The sequence below is a fragment of the Sesamum indicum genome, linkage group LG10 (genome assembly GCF_026168435.1).
Source record: "Sesamum indicum cultivar Baizhima isolate 11 linkage group LG10, ASM2616843v1, whole genome shotgun sequence".
Classification (NCBI taxonomy): Eukaryota; Viridiplantae; Streptophyta; class Magnoliopsida; order Lamiales; family Pedaliaceae; genus Sesamum; species Sesamum indicum.
The window spans coordinates 4,852,291-4,869,452 of record NC_142666.1 but is presented as its reverse complement, the minus strand read 5'-3'; the positions used below and the strand labels follow the sequence as shown (position 1 = coordinate 4,869,452).

General features: G+C 38.7%; 2 protein-coding genes and 1 non-coding gene across 4 annotated transcripts; all 3 read right to left on the bottom strand.

Moving 5' to 3' along the window:
• Positions 1-10,027: 10,027 nt before the first annotated feature.
• Positions 10,028-10,100, bottom strand: TRNAA-CGC (transfer RNA alanine (anticodon CGC)). The gene has a single exon. It is a non-coding gene; the product is annotated as a tRNA-Ala (tRNA).
• Positions 10,101-11,848: 1,748 nt separating this feature from the next.
• LOC110011220 (zinc finger CCCH domain-containing protein 17) lies at positions 11,849-15,554 on the bottom strand. Of its 2 annotated transcripts, none has more exons than XM_011093759.3 (9): positions 13,741-15,554; positions 13,523-13,618; positions 13,349-13,438; positions 13,145-13,246; positions 12,898-13,047; positions 12,650-12,769; positions 12,512-12,571; positions 12,259-12,356; positions 11,849-12,163 (listed from the first exon to the last, which is right to left on the bottom strand). In XM_011093759.3, exons 1-9 carry the CDS (start codon positions 14,320-14,322, stop codon positions 12,016-12,018), a joined length of 1,446 nt encoding a protein of 481 aa, XP_011092061.1. In that variant the 5' UTR covers positions 14,323-15,554; the 3' UTR covers positions 11,849-12,015. The 2 variants fall into 2 exon arrangements, with proteins under 2 accessions (XP_011092061.1, XP_011092062.1); XM_011093760.3 differs by having other exon boundaries at positions 13,523-13,659; positions 13,741-13,999.
• On the bottom strand, positions 15,138-17,162 carry LOC148785204 (uncharacterized). Its single transcript, XM_088885913.1, has 2 exons — positions 16,059-17,162; positions 15,138-15,305 (listed from the first exon to the last, which is right to left on the bottom strand). Exons 1-2 carry the CDS (start codon positions 17,160-17,162, stop codon positions 15,138-15,140), a joined length of 1,272 nt encoding a protein of 423 aa, XP_088742039.1.

The following is a 17,162-nucleotide window of genomic DNA, read 5'->3' as shown; positions in this document are numbered from 1 at the left end:
CTTGTGCATAACAGAATAACAAAAAAATATATATATATCAAAATTCACACACAAATTGTTCTTTAAATATTTCTCCGTTTTTTGTCATTTTTCACGCAAATTTCAAAACATCGAACACAGACACTTTTCCTTATTTCCACAAAATATGAATTTAACCACCTATTGTAGTTGAAATATGATAGTTTTATTATAAAATTCTTATTTAACTGAAGTATTTCACAAAAAATATTGTTCTTAGATATCTAAATATTCTCTTTCATAATTATTTATTTTTATCATTGTTATTTTTATATTATCTGATGCGTGCAAAAATAGTATGGATCCAATGGGCTTGGATTATCGTTCAGGACTTGGGCTGGAATGTTTGCAAATCTAAGAAAAGGGACCGACAAAACAACACGTTAACACTCCAACGCCCAAGTTAGTACGGGGTTTAAGAAGAAATAAAATGAAAAAGTAAGTAAATGTAATAAAAGATTGAGATATGATGATCAAATTATAAGCGAAATGAGCAAATTCACTAGATGGTGCTTCAGAAGTGTTAATAGTAGTGCTTAGGAAGTCCTAGGACCACCCCCGCCCAGAAAACCAATCTTGTATATATAGGGGGGTGCCCCAGTCTAATGGGTGTTTATCTTTCTACCTTTATTTTCTGGGAAAACGATAATGGTGGTTAGATAAGCAATAAATCGCCCTTATCTGCTGCTGGACACGTCCATAATCGAGTATCTTTTGGTTGAGGGAGACTCTTTGTTGGCAGGGAATCTCAGCCACCAAGGAGTCCAAAACAATAGGGAGACCTTCCTTTTGGGAGCTATATCCTCAAGGCTGACGTAATCTGTCATGGCAGTTGATTGGGAAGCTAGTCGTCTGCTACGTGGAGATCGCCAAGTGTGGGCCTTTGGGATGACATCCTTCCGGGTCGCATTTACGGGTCGAGTCCAGGGGTACGTTAGGTCGTTGCTTTCTATCTCGGGCTAAGGGATCTCTTGGACTGTTAAGGCAAATATATTGGGTGACCCCAGGCCTTATTGCTCTATTGGGCTGGGCCTCTTGAGACAATGTGCATCATTTTATCCGCCCCCCCTAAGGAGGAGGAGGGTGCCTATCGGCTCTTTTTTAGAGTAGAAGACCTTCGTAAACAAGGAAGCCTCCTCTTTATTGTCTCAAGAGGATTGTCTCCAAAAGCGTCCCCTGTTTCTTTTCTTTTCCCGCCTTTTTCTGTAACATAGAGCCCCGCACTTTGCATCTTATCAGTCTTGATATTATGGCTAGGGCTATACCTAACCATCATGACTCGCCTTTACAAAGGTGAACGTGGGCTCAACCCCCTCCCTTAATTCAAGGCAAAACCTCCCATCTCTACCTCTTCCTCCAACAACGTGTTCTTGAAGAAAAAGGATCTTCTATCCTCTAAGCCTCTAAGTGTTCCTTCCTTCTCCTTTAACTCTTTCTTCCACAGCTTTTCTTCTTTTTTTTTCAAACATTCATGGCATCTTCCGACGAGTCAGCCAGGTTCATGAGGGAGATTTTTCCAGGCGATGATCCTCTGCGAACACTTCAAAGAAGATGGGACATAGCTTGTCTGAACCCACGGGTAGTCGGAGATGGAGCCTATAATAGACGCGGTGGCTGCACGTCGTTTGTTGGAAGAGGAGAGAGGTAATGAGGAAGAAGGGTCCTCCCCTAGAGAAGAAGAGAGGGAGATGTCCCAGTCGCCAGCGGACTGGGAACCCTCCTATCTCAAACTCGCCGCCATCCATCAATTGGTTAAGGGGTTTCATACCCCTCCGACATTTACTATTTATATCCCCTCCGCCACTAGTAACCCTCATTGTCCCTCCCCCACACCCAAATTGCTTAAGCTTTTTTTTTCTGCCTGGTTAAAGTTAGGTCTTTATTCCCCATCTCTTTTTTTTAAGCAGACGTCGATCGCTTCTTGTAGGTGTCTTTAAATCAATTAGCCCCCAAATCTTTTTAGGTTTTAGCTAGCTTTTTTTTTTGTGATATTTAGCTTTCATAGTGCCCCTGTAACTGTAAAAGCTTTCGTCCAATGTTTTTAGTTTAAGCATACTGAAAATGGTGTTTTTCATTTTTTTCCCTCATTGGGGGGTGTCCTTCTTGCCTGTTCCCACCCTGCAAAACGTTGGAAGAATAGTTTTTTCTATGTGTTGCCCTCTCGTCCCTAGACTTTTCCACATTGTTGGATATATAATCCTCCACCTGCTATGACTGTAGGTGCAAAGACGGTTGCCCTCTCCTCCTTGCTGGAAGAGTTGAATGAGAAACCATATAATTGTCAAGCCTTGATTGATGAAAGGCTCTTGGGATACTTTGGCATGAAAAATCCTCGGGTGGAGTCCCTAGGTATTTTATACTTTTCTTAATTCTTGATATTTTTATTAATGCACGATTATAACTCTTACTCTTTTTTTTGGGGGGGGGGGGGGATATTATGTTTAGCAAGTTGATGCACGAAAACGTCTGAGGAGGGTGCCCAGCGGGGAACCCTCCATCCAGGCATTCTTAGGGGACCCCGGCCTCTAGTGACTCCAAGGGAAAACTACCTGCTTCATCAATGCTAGGGGTCTTCTCAAAGAAGGCGAAGATGAGTTTTTGGGCACTCTTCCGACCAGCTCTGCACGATCTTCTACTTCCTAACCATCTTCCTCTTCAAGATGAGGGGGGTCTCCCCATGAAATCTTTTCGCGCTTCCTTAGACGGTTTGTATATGCATAAATCCCTAGAACAAGAGAAGGAAAAGGACTCACCCTTGGTGGTTGAATTTATGAGGGGGATGCTTACTTTGGGGGATTGATGCCTTCTTACCTCTGTGTCCTAAGGGGAACTTCAAAGAATGATATCCATGTACTTGGTCAAGATACATCCTCTTGTCCTTTTTGGTTTCTTTTTTCTTTTGCTTCTTAGGGTATTTCTTGATTTTCTTTTCATGTTGCAGGTGACCTCTTTGTGCGAGGAGTTGTTTTCACGTCTTCAAGGGACCCCTCTTGCCTCTCAAGGGGATGCCTAGAAACGGAAACTAGAGAGTAAGGTGCAGCAGTTGGGTACTGAAATCGCCAGATTGAAGATGACAAAAAAGGAGGTTATGGGACGTTATCAACAGGCCGAAAATGACTTTAAGAAGCTGCAAAAGGAGACTATTGGCCTGGCGGAGGCGATTAGGAAGGAAGCGACCAAGCCAGACTTGATTTCTCTAACACGAATAAGGCAGCAGGTACTTGGAAGCTTACTGAGCTAGCCATCTCCTAGAGTACAAGAAGTTTGTGGACTTCAACGGGGACGTGGCGAAGATAGCTGGACCTTTTTTAGAGTATAGTTTCCTGGCCTGCAAAGAGCAGTTCATGGCTCAAGGGTATCCCCCATCTGGAGAAGAGCCTTCATTTCTCCATCCTTGACCAACTTGGGGCGTGCCAGTAGTCATTTCCTTCTACCACCATGAGGACTTGGATGATAGGGAATGTTAGCGGGGTATATACAATATTTACTTTATGAAAAGGTGGCTTTTTGTCTCGGAAGTCAGTTCCGGGATTTTGGGAGGAGCTCCTTCCTTCGTTTCCTTCCTCTTCTCTCCACGGCTTCCCTTTAGGAAACTTGGGCATCTTATATTATTATATTTTGTGGCATGAGTTAGGAGAGAGTCAAACTTGAAAACGGGCTTCTTGGCCATTGTTGGTATTTATGTGGCCCATGACCCAAACTCGGTAGGCCCAACGACTCGGCTCACTAAGACTCTCGGCCCACTCGGATGGCCCTCACCCGACCCATAACCCGAGCCCATGAACCCGACCCAGGTAAACACACTCACTCACCCTAAAGTCAACTATCTCTCTCGTCTCACCCACTTGCGCCGCTGCGGATGTATCTCCTCCCTCTCCCTCTTCTTGTTGCCTTCTATGGCCGACCTTTGTTACCATTTCCACCACCGTTAATGGTGGTGGCTTTCCTTAGCCAAACCCATGGCTAAAGGAAAGCCACCCCAAAACCCGCGTGTACCAACGGCTCCATTTCTCCTTATAAATAGGGGCCGTGTATTCTCGGGTGAAGGAGTGAGATAGCCGAGCACTTCACTGTGAAATACTCCTACCCTTCCCGATTCTGTGTGAACGGCTGTATAGTGAGGTTTCTTGGTCCGATTCTAAGTGAACCGTTGTGAGGTGAGTGACCCGTTAGTGTTTCTGTGGGAACGGCCGAAGGGTGGGTTGTCTGTGTGAACCACCCGCGGTGTGAGGTGCAACCAGGGCCGAGTGTCTGTGAGTCCGGAGTTTCGGTGACCCGTGACTGTTGCTTCTGCTGAATCTGAATGTTCCTGAGCCGCTATCAATATCACGGGTTTCACTATTCACTTATCTCTATTATTTACTTCGTGTACTGTTCTTTATCTTTGTAATCTCAGTTTGTAATTTAAGGAGTTTCGTACTCCACATCAAGTGTAATAGTTGGTTAGGGCTTGTTGATTAAGTGATACCACTACGGGTTTGATACCCAACAGCCATGGACTTGAAGAAGTCCCGTCCAAAAGCCCTTGGGTGAAAGCGCTAGATTTCACCTCTTGGGTAATGGAAGACACCTTTAGTGTAGTTGCATTGAATCTTTGCAGGTATTCCTTCAAAGGTTCTCCCTCCTTCTCTCGTACAACAAAAAGACTAAGCTTCCTCTAACTAGCAAAATGGTGCAGAAAAAGGGATTGAAACTCTTGAAAACTTCCTATCGCCCCCCAACAATTGATTGAACCATTGTTGGGCTGCCCGAATAAAGGTGGTGACAAAGACACAACACTTGGTTCCTTCCGTGTATCAATGCAGCAGGGCTGCATTCTGAAAGCACAAGAGATGTTCCTGTGGGTCAATGGTGTCATCGTACTCGGCAATGGCTGGAGTGCGATAATTCATGGGGAGTTCATCCGCCATTACCACTTCAGTGTAGGGGACACCTTGTTGTTCTTCCAAGAGCCAATCTACTATTGAACATCTTGGAAGCCTTTTTATAGACATTCCAAGCGTTTGAGCCATTGGGACGGAACCTCTTGTATGCTTGCGGGAGAGGTCTTTAACCTCCTGTGACTAGGAGTACAGGGGTAGGGAGGCTTCCTTCACCCTCTTCTTTTGGGCATCCGCGTCAGATGGAGTTGCTATGTGAGCGGGGACTAGTGCTACCACTTGATCCCAAAGGGCTAGGGGTGCAAGTTGATCCGAGTCGGCTAGTATACTAGCTCGAGCTATATAGTTTATGTCATGAGGCTCGCGAGGTCACTCTTTTTTTATTTTATTTTATTTTTCTATAAATATTATTTAAGTGCATATTCAATATTATATCAAGTTTATATTCAAAATTCACCATATATTTGAATTATTAGTCAATATATCTCTTATTTTAATTTTATATAATAGTAAAATATAGTATTTTTATTTATATTGTTTAAAAAATAATCTTCAATAATTTAGTAAGTTTTGATAATTTTTTTGTAAATAAATATTAAAAATTCACCATAAATAAAATTATTAGTTAATATCTCATATTTTAGTTTTAAATGATATTAAAATATGGTGAATTTTTGTTTATCAGCTTCCTGCTTTTGTTATGGTCGTGTTGCTCAGGTTTTCTCCCAACACACATACACTTGAAGATATCCATTTTTAATAAATCTTTCAATTTTATTCTTTAGGTGTCAGCATTCATAGTGTGACTATAGTCATTGTGGAAACGACAAAATTTATCGAATTTGGTATGGTGAGGGCCATCCCTTGATGACTTGGAGTGCGTCAGTAGACTTTTTCCTTCTACCGCCATGAGGGCCTGAGTAATAGGTAGGGTCAACGGGGTATATACAGTGTTTACTTTCTGAAAAGACGGTTTTTTATCCCTAAAATTAGTTTGGGGCTTCTTGAAGGGACCCTCTTCTTTAGTTTCATTCATTTTCTCCCCATGGCTTTCCCTCTTGGTAGCCTGGGCATCCTCAGTTGGTGTATTTTGAAGTATGGGCTAGAAAAGCGTCGAACTTGGATACGGGTTTTTTTAGCTAGGGACTTGAAGAAGTCTCCATCCAGAAGTCTTTAGGAGAAAGCGCTAGGTTTAACTTCCTGAGTTGCAGAGGACACTTCCAGTGCGGCAGCGTTAAACCTGTGCAGGTATTCCTTCAAGGGTTCACCCTCTTTCTATCATACCGCAAAGAGACTGAGCTTCGTCTTTTGAAGTTTCCTTCTACTAGCAAATTGGTACAGGAAAAATTAGAACTCCTAAAAGCTTCCTATCGCTCCTACGGGCAACTGATTGAACCATTGTTGAGTCGCCCTGGCGAAAGTAGTGACAAAGACACAACATTTGATCCTATCCATATATCAGTATAAGAGGGTTGCATTCTCAAAGCGCGAGAGATGCTCTTGGGGGTCAGTAGTACCGTCATATTCAACGATAGTTGGGGTGTGATAATTTGCTGGGAGCTTATTAGTCGTCACTGCTTTTGTGAAAGGGATGCCTTGTTGTTCCTCTAAGGGCGTTCCTGCAACATGATATTGGACGTCTCAGAGGTCTTTTTGAAGACACTCCAGACGGGCTAACCATTAAGGAGGGACCTCCTACTGGACTTGCAAGGGGGGTCCCTGGTCACCTATCGCCAGGGGCACAGGAGCCGGGATGTCCCTCTCGTCTTTTTTATCTAGGGCATCCACGTCAGAGGGTGTTGCAGTACGAGCGAGAACCAGCGCTATCACCTATTCCCAAATGGCCGTTGTAATCATCCATTGAGTGGCTCCTAGGAGTGTTAAGGATAGCTCCCCTAAGGAAGTGTCAGATGAGGTGCTACATCCTGAAGGTTCAGCCACTAGCACTGCAGGTCTGGGGGGTGCTGGAATTGGTGCCCCGTTGGCAGGCATTAGGAACGTCCCTGATACGACTTGCAGTGTTTGAGTGGTACTAGAGGCATCCACAACCTTTTGCTTGCTTGGTGTGCTATTGGGTGCTTCCATTGTCACTCACGTCTTTAACTCTAGTTCCCGTAGACGGCACCAATTGATGCTTGCAAAGATAGCACAAGTGCAACAAGCTTGGACTATCGCTTTGGATCTGCGCCAACGAGTATAAGATCCGAAGAAATGGGATCTGCAATACTGGATTTAAGAAGAGATAATTGTAGAAAATAAAATGTAATAATAAATTGAGATATGATGATTAAATTATGAGAGAAAATATGTTGCGTTCACGAAAGAGTGCTACGATTTGTGTTAATAATAATGCTCAAAAGTCTAGAGAGTGTCCCCCACCTACGGGACCAAACCTCTTGATGGAGGTCTGCACTTTCTCCTTATTTTTCAGAAGGTAAGAGATAAGAGTGGTTAGATAGGTCATGATCTACCTTTATTTTCTGCAAGACTTACTCATAATCGTATATCTTCTGATTGGCAGAGACCCCTTACTAACAGGGGGTCTTACACGTCTTGGAACCCTAACCACCAAGGGCTCCAAGTCTTCAGGGAGTCCTCCCTCATCTGTATTGTCCCTCTAGGGCTGACGTGGTCTCATGTGGCGGCCAATTGGAATGCTAGTCACCTGTCGGGTGGGGGTTGCCAAATGTGGGCCCATGGGGGGCGATCCTCTTTTTTGGATCTCATTCGCAAGTTAGATCAGGGATGCCTAAGGCCTCCATACTTCATCCAGGGTTGGGGGCGTCTTGGGCCGCTCAAAAACCTATTGGGCCTTAGCACTCTTCTTGGGTTGGGCCCCTATGGGGCATAAGCATCATTATTACTACAAAATAACTGAAATGATCATATAATAAGTAGTTGAGTAACATATAATAATATTTTGGTGAAATTAGTCCATTAATTTCAACAATTATAAAGACCCAAGGTGAAGTGTAAAATTTTAAATAACTTAGATGTTTAAATGATATATTTTTTAACCTTAGGGGTCAACTTGCAAATAACCTAAACTATTTCAAAATCACACAAGGAATAGTCCACAAGAAACAAAATTACGGGACTTCATGCAATTTTAAAAAATTAGGGTATAGTTGGCAAAAATTGAAAGGTTGATAGGCAAAGTGCTTTAATCCCTATAGGTTAAGGGGTGTAAGCATTTATTCCATTTTTCAATGGTCAAAGTGTAATGTAATTGATATGTGATTAGTATATATAGTTTGGTAAAAAAATAATAAATTATATGATAAGTGTAATTACATTTACTTTGTAATTAATTTGATTCGACCAAACTAATTTGAGTAAGAAATCTTTCATGTTCAAGTAGACATTTCCCCGATGCACCTAAAGGAATCAGTAGTGGGTGAAACTCAAAACACAACAATTGGGATCACAATGGGTCGGGTTGGCTCCCCTAGTAGGGTGGATTTTTGAAGTTTTAAAGGGGTCCTAGGGTGAGCCCCGACCTTTGTGGTTTGGACTCATACCCTCCTCGATTATTTTTTAGTCTTTTTTGTATATTTTATATATTTATAAATATATGTGTAAGTATACAAAATAATATGTATAGTTTATTTATACTTACATATAATACATAAAGTTAATATCTTTATAAATTAAATTAATGGTATAAATAGTTTTCAACATTTTAATGTTTATATAAGTAACACGTATTCTGACATTAATATTTCTATAGCTAAAACATGCACATATGAATTTACAAGAAACAAATATTAACCTTTCAAAAATATTATAGTCTCATATTGATAAAGTTGTGATAATATTATTTTTAAAAATATATTTTTTAATATTTTAAAAATATTAACTGAGTATAGCTGATCCACCGAGTCCAACCTGGTGGGTTTCGAGTCCCAGTTCAATTTTTTTTGGTTGGGCAAATCCCGAATTTTGACAGGTCCGCTTCAAACCCGCCCCTTGCCATTCCTTCATAACAACTCTAGTCTTATAGTTTCTATTCCTCTAGAATTAATTAACTAATGGTGTGGACGCATCCCAAATCTGGCGAGTTAATATTTAATGGGATAATTGCGCTTTTGGTCTTCAAACAAAGTCAATTATGCAGTTTTGATCCTCAATAATTTAAAGGTGCAGTTTTGGTCCTCAACTTGTTGTTTTTTTGGCATTTTTAGTCTTTCTGATAATAAAACAGTTAAAGTTAACGAAAATTTCTTTCGAAAGGGAAAAATAAATATTTTCCTTCTATTTTAGCTATATGATCCTAATTCGAAATTTATCAGGTACTCAAAGTTTTTCTTTTAATTAAATCTTCTATTTGATAAACAGAAGTTGAACACCTATTTGTACAGCTTCGACAACTTTTAAATGTAAAAAACATATTGTTTTTTACTTATATGTATATATATATTTTTCATTAAAACTGAAGTGTTTTTGAACAGTAAGTAATAGAAATTTGAATATACTATTAATTAAACAAAGAAAAATAATTCTAATCTTTGATTTTGGTAAATAACCATCATCTTCTTGTGATACTTAGAGATTTAGGGTTTGATAGAAAGAAAAAGGAATCTTTATCGAGGTTGGGACTTAGGAGTTGGGAGAGAAGAAGAAGATTGAGAAGAAGATGATAGAACGACAACTTGTAACCCTCAACTCAAATATTTTTTCTTTACACGTACTTTTCGTTTTTCTTTTGGGCACTTGCAATTCAGGGAGAGAAATTCTTCGAGTATTAGGTTGCTCGATACCCAATTTTCTTTTAAAAGAAATCTCAAAAAAACTATCCGAACCCGATCGAGTTAGGTCAAGATCCAAACTATCCCACCTAAACGTCCACCTACAGAGAAGATTAATGGTGGAGTAAAACACCAAAGCCATTAAGGCAGACCATCAAGGACTTGAGATTAAGAGTTTGCTTTAGACGGTGGGTTTGCATGTTGATATTGCCTTCGAATCGATGGAAAAACGATAGCCAATTAATACAATAGAAGCAAACGAAAAAAAATTCGATTCATTTAAAAATTTGAATCAATATATACAAGTGCAATATACTTGCTATATAATTAGTGTATTATTGAAAAAGTGGCAAAATAAACAAGAAAATTACAGCTGGAGACTGGAGGTGCGGGGAATCGAACCCCGTGCCTCTCGCATGCGAAGCGAGCGCTCTACCATATGAGCTACACCCCCCCATGTTACAAAATTCTCATGATAAATTTAAAGTCATAAATCATTTTATTATGTGATGGAATCATCAATTTCCAATATAGTTTTCTTGCCATCATTTTTATTACTGTCATGATAATATTATAGTTACAAATTCGTATTAATATTAATAAAATTATAGATAGTACTATTAATAAGATAAGGAAAAATTACAAAAGTTTGGCATATTACAGATATTTTTTTTTGAAAAATTATCCATACCCCTGATTTTAACGATCGTATAATAATTAGCTCATTCTGTTAGTTTCCGTTAGAGATCCATCTATTTTTATGGTAACTTGATCAAAGTGTCATTGTGGACTAAGAATTATAGTTTTTTTTTTTTTATTGACTAACTAGATTAATTTTTTTATAATTTTTTCATCCATGGTGTTCGACCTTTTTGCAAATTTTTATTTTTTTAAAAAAAAGAAAAAAAATTATTGAGGACATAGTTAACAATTTCATATCTTCATCCAAGGATTACATAATTTTATAAAATATCAGGGAATATTGTAATTTTTCAAACAATAAAGGGATATTTAAATTATTCAAAATTTCATAAAAAATCTTTGTAATTTACCCTAAAATAAATGAATAAAAATTCAAAAAAAAAAAACTCTACAAGATAGCTAGTTGTGATCATTTGAACATGTATATTCAACTCAAGCTCGAGTCCAAAACTTTTGAACTTGATTCAAAATTCACTCTTAATCTTGGATTTGTATATCTTTTTCCTCATGTATAATATGGGTGAATAATAATTTACCCTCGTGATGTTGAAAATGAGCAAATTATCTCTGTACAGAAAAAATATAAAAATTTACACTCCTGTATTTTAAAAAGTGAAGCAATTTACCTCCCTATCTAAGGAGGTAAATTGTTTATTTTAAAAAACATAGAGAGGTAAATTATTGTATTTTAAAAAATACAGGAAAATAAATTGAAATTTTTTTTTAATCGAAGAATAATTTGCTCATTTGCAATATCATATAAAAATATTTACATCTTTTCCAATATAAAATATATATTATGATCTTATGGGTAAAGTACAGTAATCCAAATTTGTTAGATTAACGTGTTTGTGTTGTTGCATCATAGTTTAAAGCAACAAATTCACCTATCAATTCATCAAACAAACAGATAATGAAACAGAGGTTGCAAAAATATGATATTTGCTTAAATATTTCGTAGAAGAGCCAAATTTCCCTATTTATTCATTTTCATCAAAGTATAAATTTAGGGGCAATAAGATCTGATTTTGTTGGTGAAATTGAGGTCCTATGACTTTAGAAATCATGAGTTCAAGCCCGTTTATGTGTGGATTGTTATTTCTACTGAATAGTAGGTGGTATTTGCCTTATAAAATAAGTCTACCACGATAAAGAAATAAGCGAGCGGAAATTGTCAATATGAAAACAACTAAATTGCAACGAACTTTCATAAAAGATGACATTTATAAATATTTCTTTTTGTTTTGATAATCATAAATACTCATAATTTAAAGTTCATCCAACAACTAGTATAATTTCTTGATCTTTGCTAGATTTTCATTGATTTTACCTTTGTGAACTTTGAATTTATAATTTTACTTTAAATTTTTTCTAAATTTTTTCATAAGTAGATTTTTTTCTTTAATTTTTCAAAGTTTTTGTTTTATAATTTTCTAAAGAAATATATACAGTAAAAGCAAAATTAACAATTCCACCTCTATCCAAAGAGTAAAAGAACAGTTTGGTAGAGATGAAGAAGAATATATGAATAATTGAACGCAAGTGCATATACAAAATTGTGGCCTTTTTACATCGCTGGTGTTCTGGAGACTGTTATCAACAATCTTAATGACGAGATTGCCTGAAAAACATATCAACAGCATTCTCTCTTTCTTCATCAAGTAGAGTTACAACGCAGTTTCTTCACATGGAACTCCATGCAATTTCCAGACGGAGATCTCCCCAGTGCCGTCACCCGTAAAAAATAGTCCGTCGCTGCCAATTTCTATCACTTCAACTTCCAGCTTGGAAAATATTCTGCCCCTTTCGGTAAACCTTAAATCACAAAACACAGACATGATTACACAGTTGCCAAAGAGGAGGGAAGAAGATATTGACAGAAACGATATTGGGTCGATGATGATACTCACGAGGGCAAGTCATAGAGGCGGACAGTGTTGTCGTTACATGAGCAGAGCAGAATAGGCTTGGCCTCAGCATCATGTATGCCACAAAGAGCAATAAAACCCTGAAACAGCATTAAATATATTCAAGATTTTCAGAATGCTAAAAAGATTTAAAAGCACTTGACACAGGGATGGGAAATACAGAGGCCAATGGAGGCACTGCACAAATCAATGCATTTTTGGGTAAATTCTTTTCAAGTCAATGTATTCCACTTACACAATCTTCTTTGATCTCATGAATCACGTCTATGGTCCCGCTTTCAGTTGCAGCCCAAATCTATTTGACACACAGAAGTAAAGGAATTTAGCAAGATGCAGCACAGTGCATCCCCAATTGAATTATAAAGAGCCAAACCTTCAGTGTGTTGTCCAGAGAAGCAGATAGCAAATAGTTATCCCAGCAAATGATGGCCGTTACAGCTCTTGTGTGCCGATTTAGTGTATGCAAACAATGCAGATTTTTCCGGTCCCACACCTGGAAAACGGTAAACAAATGAATAATATTAGGTATACATACAAAAAAAAAAAAAAATTGGAAGCAGAAAGGGGCAGAAAAAAGAAAATGGAAGAAAAGAAATAGAAGAGCATTATATGAAAACTTACCCTTATGGTACAGTCTCTTGATCCTGAATAGAGCCTATTGTCAGACCCTACAATAAGTGATGTCACGGCGCCTTGGTGCCCCTTCAGCATTTCAGCAGCCTCCAGGGTAAGAGCCTCCAGATTCAATTTCCATACCAGTATGCTACCATCCTGCAGCCATATAAGTTTTGTTTCATACATAAAATGAGAATCCACGGTGCAGCTAATGCAGCCATAAATATACACGGTGAAAGACCCTGGAAGTTACCTCCATTCCAGCAAACAACTTATCATCATCCAGGACCATGCTACAAACTAACCCAGCAAGTAGACCGAAACCAAACTCAGCATGATGTTGGAGGTTCCATGCCTGTTTGCCAACACAAGTATTAAGTCCATATCGAAAAGGATGAACTGGCATACAGTGACATAGTTCATTGAAACATGATAAAAGAAGAAAGTATATTTATACCTTCAAAGCAGTTTGCAGTCCAACCAATAACCACGAGCCTTCGCTGATTAAACACCCTGCTTCACCATCGGTAATTACAGAACCAGCACACTGCATCCAGAGAAGACAGAAAAATGAATAACAGAACACCCTATTTACAAGATGACAGTTTCATTGATAGAAACTTATTCCCACCTGACCAGTGTGGCAGTCCCAAGCTCGAATGGTTTTATCCTTGCTACATGAATATAGCCTGTTGGAGCCAGATGGGAGCGAAATCCCAGTAACAGCCTGAGGAAAGTTGTACCAAAGTACTTGTGTATTAGTGAAACCTGTAACAAATGCAAGGCTAAACAGTGGGGACATATAGACCATGATTTTAAACAATACTAAACTCATTTATCAATAAGTACCTTGGTATGCCCTTCTAACTTTTTCAACAATGTGAATCCAGAACCAGAGAACCAAGAGTGCAGATCCTTGCACTTGTCTCCATGGACACAATTTCCTGTGACCCAGTACTTGCATTGCTTTGGCTTAGCTTTTTGAGAGCTAAAATTTTCAGGTTCACTTCTTACAGCTTTCAAAACCTCTGGCTGGGCCTGTATATCACCATGAGTGCTCGAGGAAGCGATGGTCATTTCTATATCCATGTGAACATTCTCATTTCCAGTATTTGCCAAGACGTTCTGATGGCTGCTCTGACCACTTCTACTGGTGTGCATGCCTCCTTTATAACTTGAAAGGGTGGCAGTCTCGGGGTTCTTATATTTAGGACTCCTCCAGGTCATCTTTCTGGATTGCATTCCACGAACGTCCTTCGCTGGTGCCAACTGGATCTCACGAGATTGTGGAGGTGGCGATTCTCTGTGCATGAACCTACATGGATTCCTATTGCATCTCCCTGCAAGCCAGTAGGTGCAGACTTGGGTTTTCACAGGCAGTCCTCCAAATCCATCACAGGTTGAGACTCTAGTTGCTGCCTTGACTGCCATCGTATAATACTAAACCAAAACAGAATAACAGAACAATCAAAAACTGAACCAAGTTGGTGAAACTCAAACCATAAAGCCTGCTGCTTCCGCTATGTAAAGTTGAAGGAACTCAAACATGAGCAAGTGCACCAAAATCCCAATATCATCCGACTCCAGAATTGTTTCATCAATTCAGTGCCACGAGAAAAAGTTTACAATCTAGAAACAGAAACCCTAAAATTCCAACCATACTGTCTGCATGCACAATTTCACTGAGGGACTATAAGTGAAAACCAGACACAACATCGTCCAATTTCTTGATATTTAAGACATGGACGAACCACTTAAATCAAAACCTATCTAAAGCAGATAATTCCAGAAATCATCATCAGCCGGGACCACAACTCTCCATAATGAAATGATCCGGTAATAGTGCATATGAGCAACCATTGCTTCCAAGATTCTTATTTCTTGAACCAAAACATAATCTCCCAACAAAGATCCACGCGTGGGAGACAAAATTCACTGAGGGACTATAAGCAAAAACCAGACACAAACAGCGTCCAAAATCTTGCATATAAGACATGAAAGAACCTCAAAAATCATAACCTAAGGGAAGCAGAAAATGAATCCCACATCCAATGATACTATCTTCATCAGCCAGGCCATAACTTTCCGTAGTAACATCAGAATCATCCAGCAGTCACGTATATCAGAACCGTCGTTTCCAAGATTCGTATTTCTTGAACCAATCTCCCGAGACAGATCGACAACGTAGCAGAAAATTTACTCGAGTCGAAGAATACAAAATACTTGTAAGAAACAGTTAAACCTCGCTAATCAAATATAAAAAGAGTCCTGAACAAAGAAGCCCTTAGTTTCAACTCCCTCAAAAGCCACGACAAGAAATCCAAGAACTCCAGACCAATCATTGCCGATTCTTGAGAACCCATCGATGATGATGATTGGGTTGATCGATTGAAAACGTACACAAATCGAAAACTCTAAGAATATACACAGAATCAAAAGATAGCAAACCTGATGATATTGAACCAAAATCTCCGAAAATAAAACTTCTCTGATCAGAGATGAATGATCAAGGTTTGATAAGAGCAATTGAACAAAGAACTTCTTTTTTTTTTTCTGAGTAATTTGAGGAGCAAAACTGATCTAATGCTACGTCAAACTCCTACATATAGACGCGAGAATATAGGATCAATTACAATAATATTCGCTAAGATTTGACGTTTTCCCAAAATTTTTCGCAAAAACCTCTGAGATGAGGAGTCTTCTTTGTGCAATTTCAAATGTCAACTAAGTCGAGTTAATTATTTTTTTATTATAAAAAAAAAATTATTTTATTATAATTTTATTTAAATTAATAACACAAACATGACGAGTCGCGATTTCACATTAAATTAATAGGAAAAAATGCAGAATTCCCCAAGTCGGGAAACAAAACCCCGACTTCAAGTCGGGATTTTGAATCCCGACTTGGGGAATTTTGCTTTTTTTTTTTCGTTTAAATTATTATTATATAATTTAATTTATATATAATTAATTTTAACAATATACTAAAATCCAAAATTAATAAAATTAACATTACATTAACTTAAAAAATTACAATTAAGGGTACAAATGTAATAGTTATTTATTTTGTACAATTGTAAAAAATTACATTAAATGTATAAATGTAAAAGTGTATATTTTTGTACAATTGTAAAAAATACAAAAAGTATACAATTAATCCTGGCTACCCGGTACTGGCACATCCGATTGTGTTGAAGAATTTCTTTGTTGCGCTTGTCGTGTCGTGCACGCCTTTGCGCCCAATCCATCTCGTTGTGAATACGTGTTGTTTGATTTCGACCAGGGCGCGAAGAGATGCGAATAGTAGGATCGTGGACCAACTCAAATCCCGGTACATCCCAATAATCTTCGGAATGTACAGGTTCAAATAACTTAGAATATGTATTCTTATAAGTCATTATATCGTAATAATCCTTCACCATTAATGCAGCATTAATCATGAATGCAGCGCATACCTTTTGAGCGTGACTGCAGGGTATACCAAATTGAGTCCATTTGCCGCAAGAACATTCTCGGTTCGCAATTTTGACAACATGGGTGTTGACTCCATGTCCACCGTGACGTCTTGTAACAACCGAGGCGGACTGTTGGAACTGATGGTATTTGGTGACGGTATGTTCAACAGAATTTTGATGCCAACGTGTGAACATCTTATATGCAAAATCCGTCCACAGTTGGTTGTTGGTCAACATTACAGTACTTCTTGCTAACCTCTCACGGAAATAATGGACACTTCGCTGAAACATCATCTCAGCAATTGCTGTCAACGGTAGGCGGCGAGCCCCTTTCAATACTCCATTTATGCATTCCGACATATTTGTCGTCAGAATTCCGCATCGCCATCCACCGTCATGTGATGCTGTCCATTTTTCCTTGTCGATCCTATCTAACCACTGAAACGCCTCGAGGGACTGGCTCTTTATTTCCTCCATAATGCGATTGAATTTTCTGATCTGATATTCAGAGCCAGCTCTCCAACAAAGATCCTTCAACACAATATTTTTGTATTTACTGTTGAAATTGGAACACACATGCCGCAAGCAATATCGGTGCACGCTGTTAGGTGGCACGAAATCCGGACATTCACGTACAGCTCTTATGATACCAGCATGGCGGTCAGAAATAAGGCAGATACCCCGTCGCCCTCGTATAATGTGTCTGCTCAATTGTCTAAGAAACCACTTCCAAGATAAAAATAATTCTTCATCGACAATTGCAAAAGCAAGAGGAAGTACCTGTTGATTTCCATCTATGGCAGCAGCAATCAACAT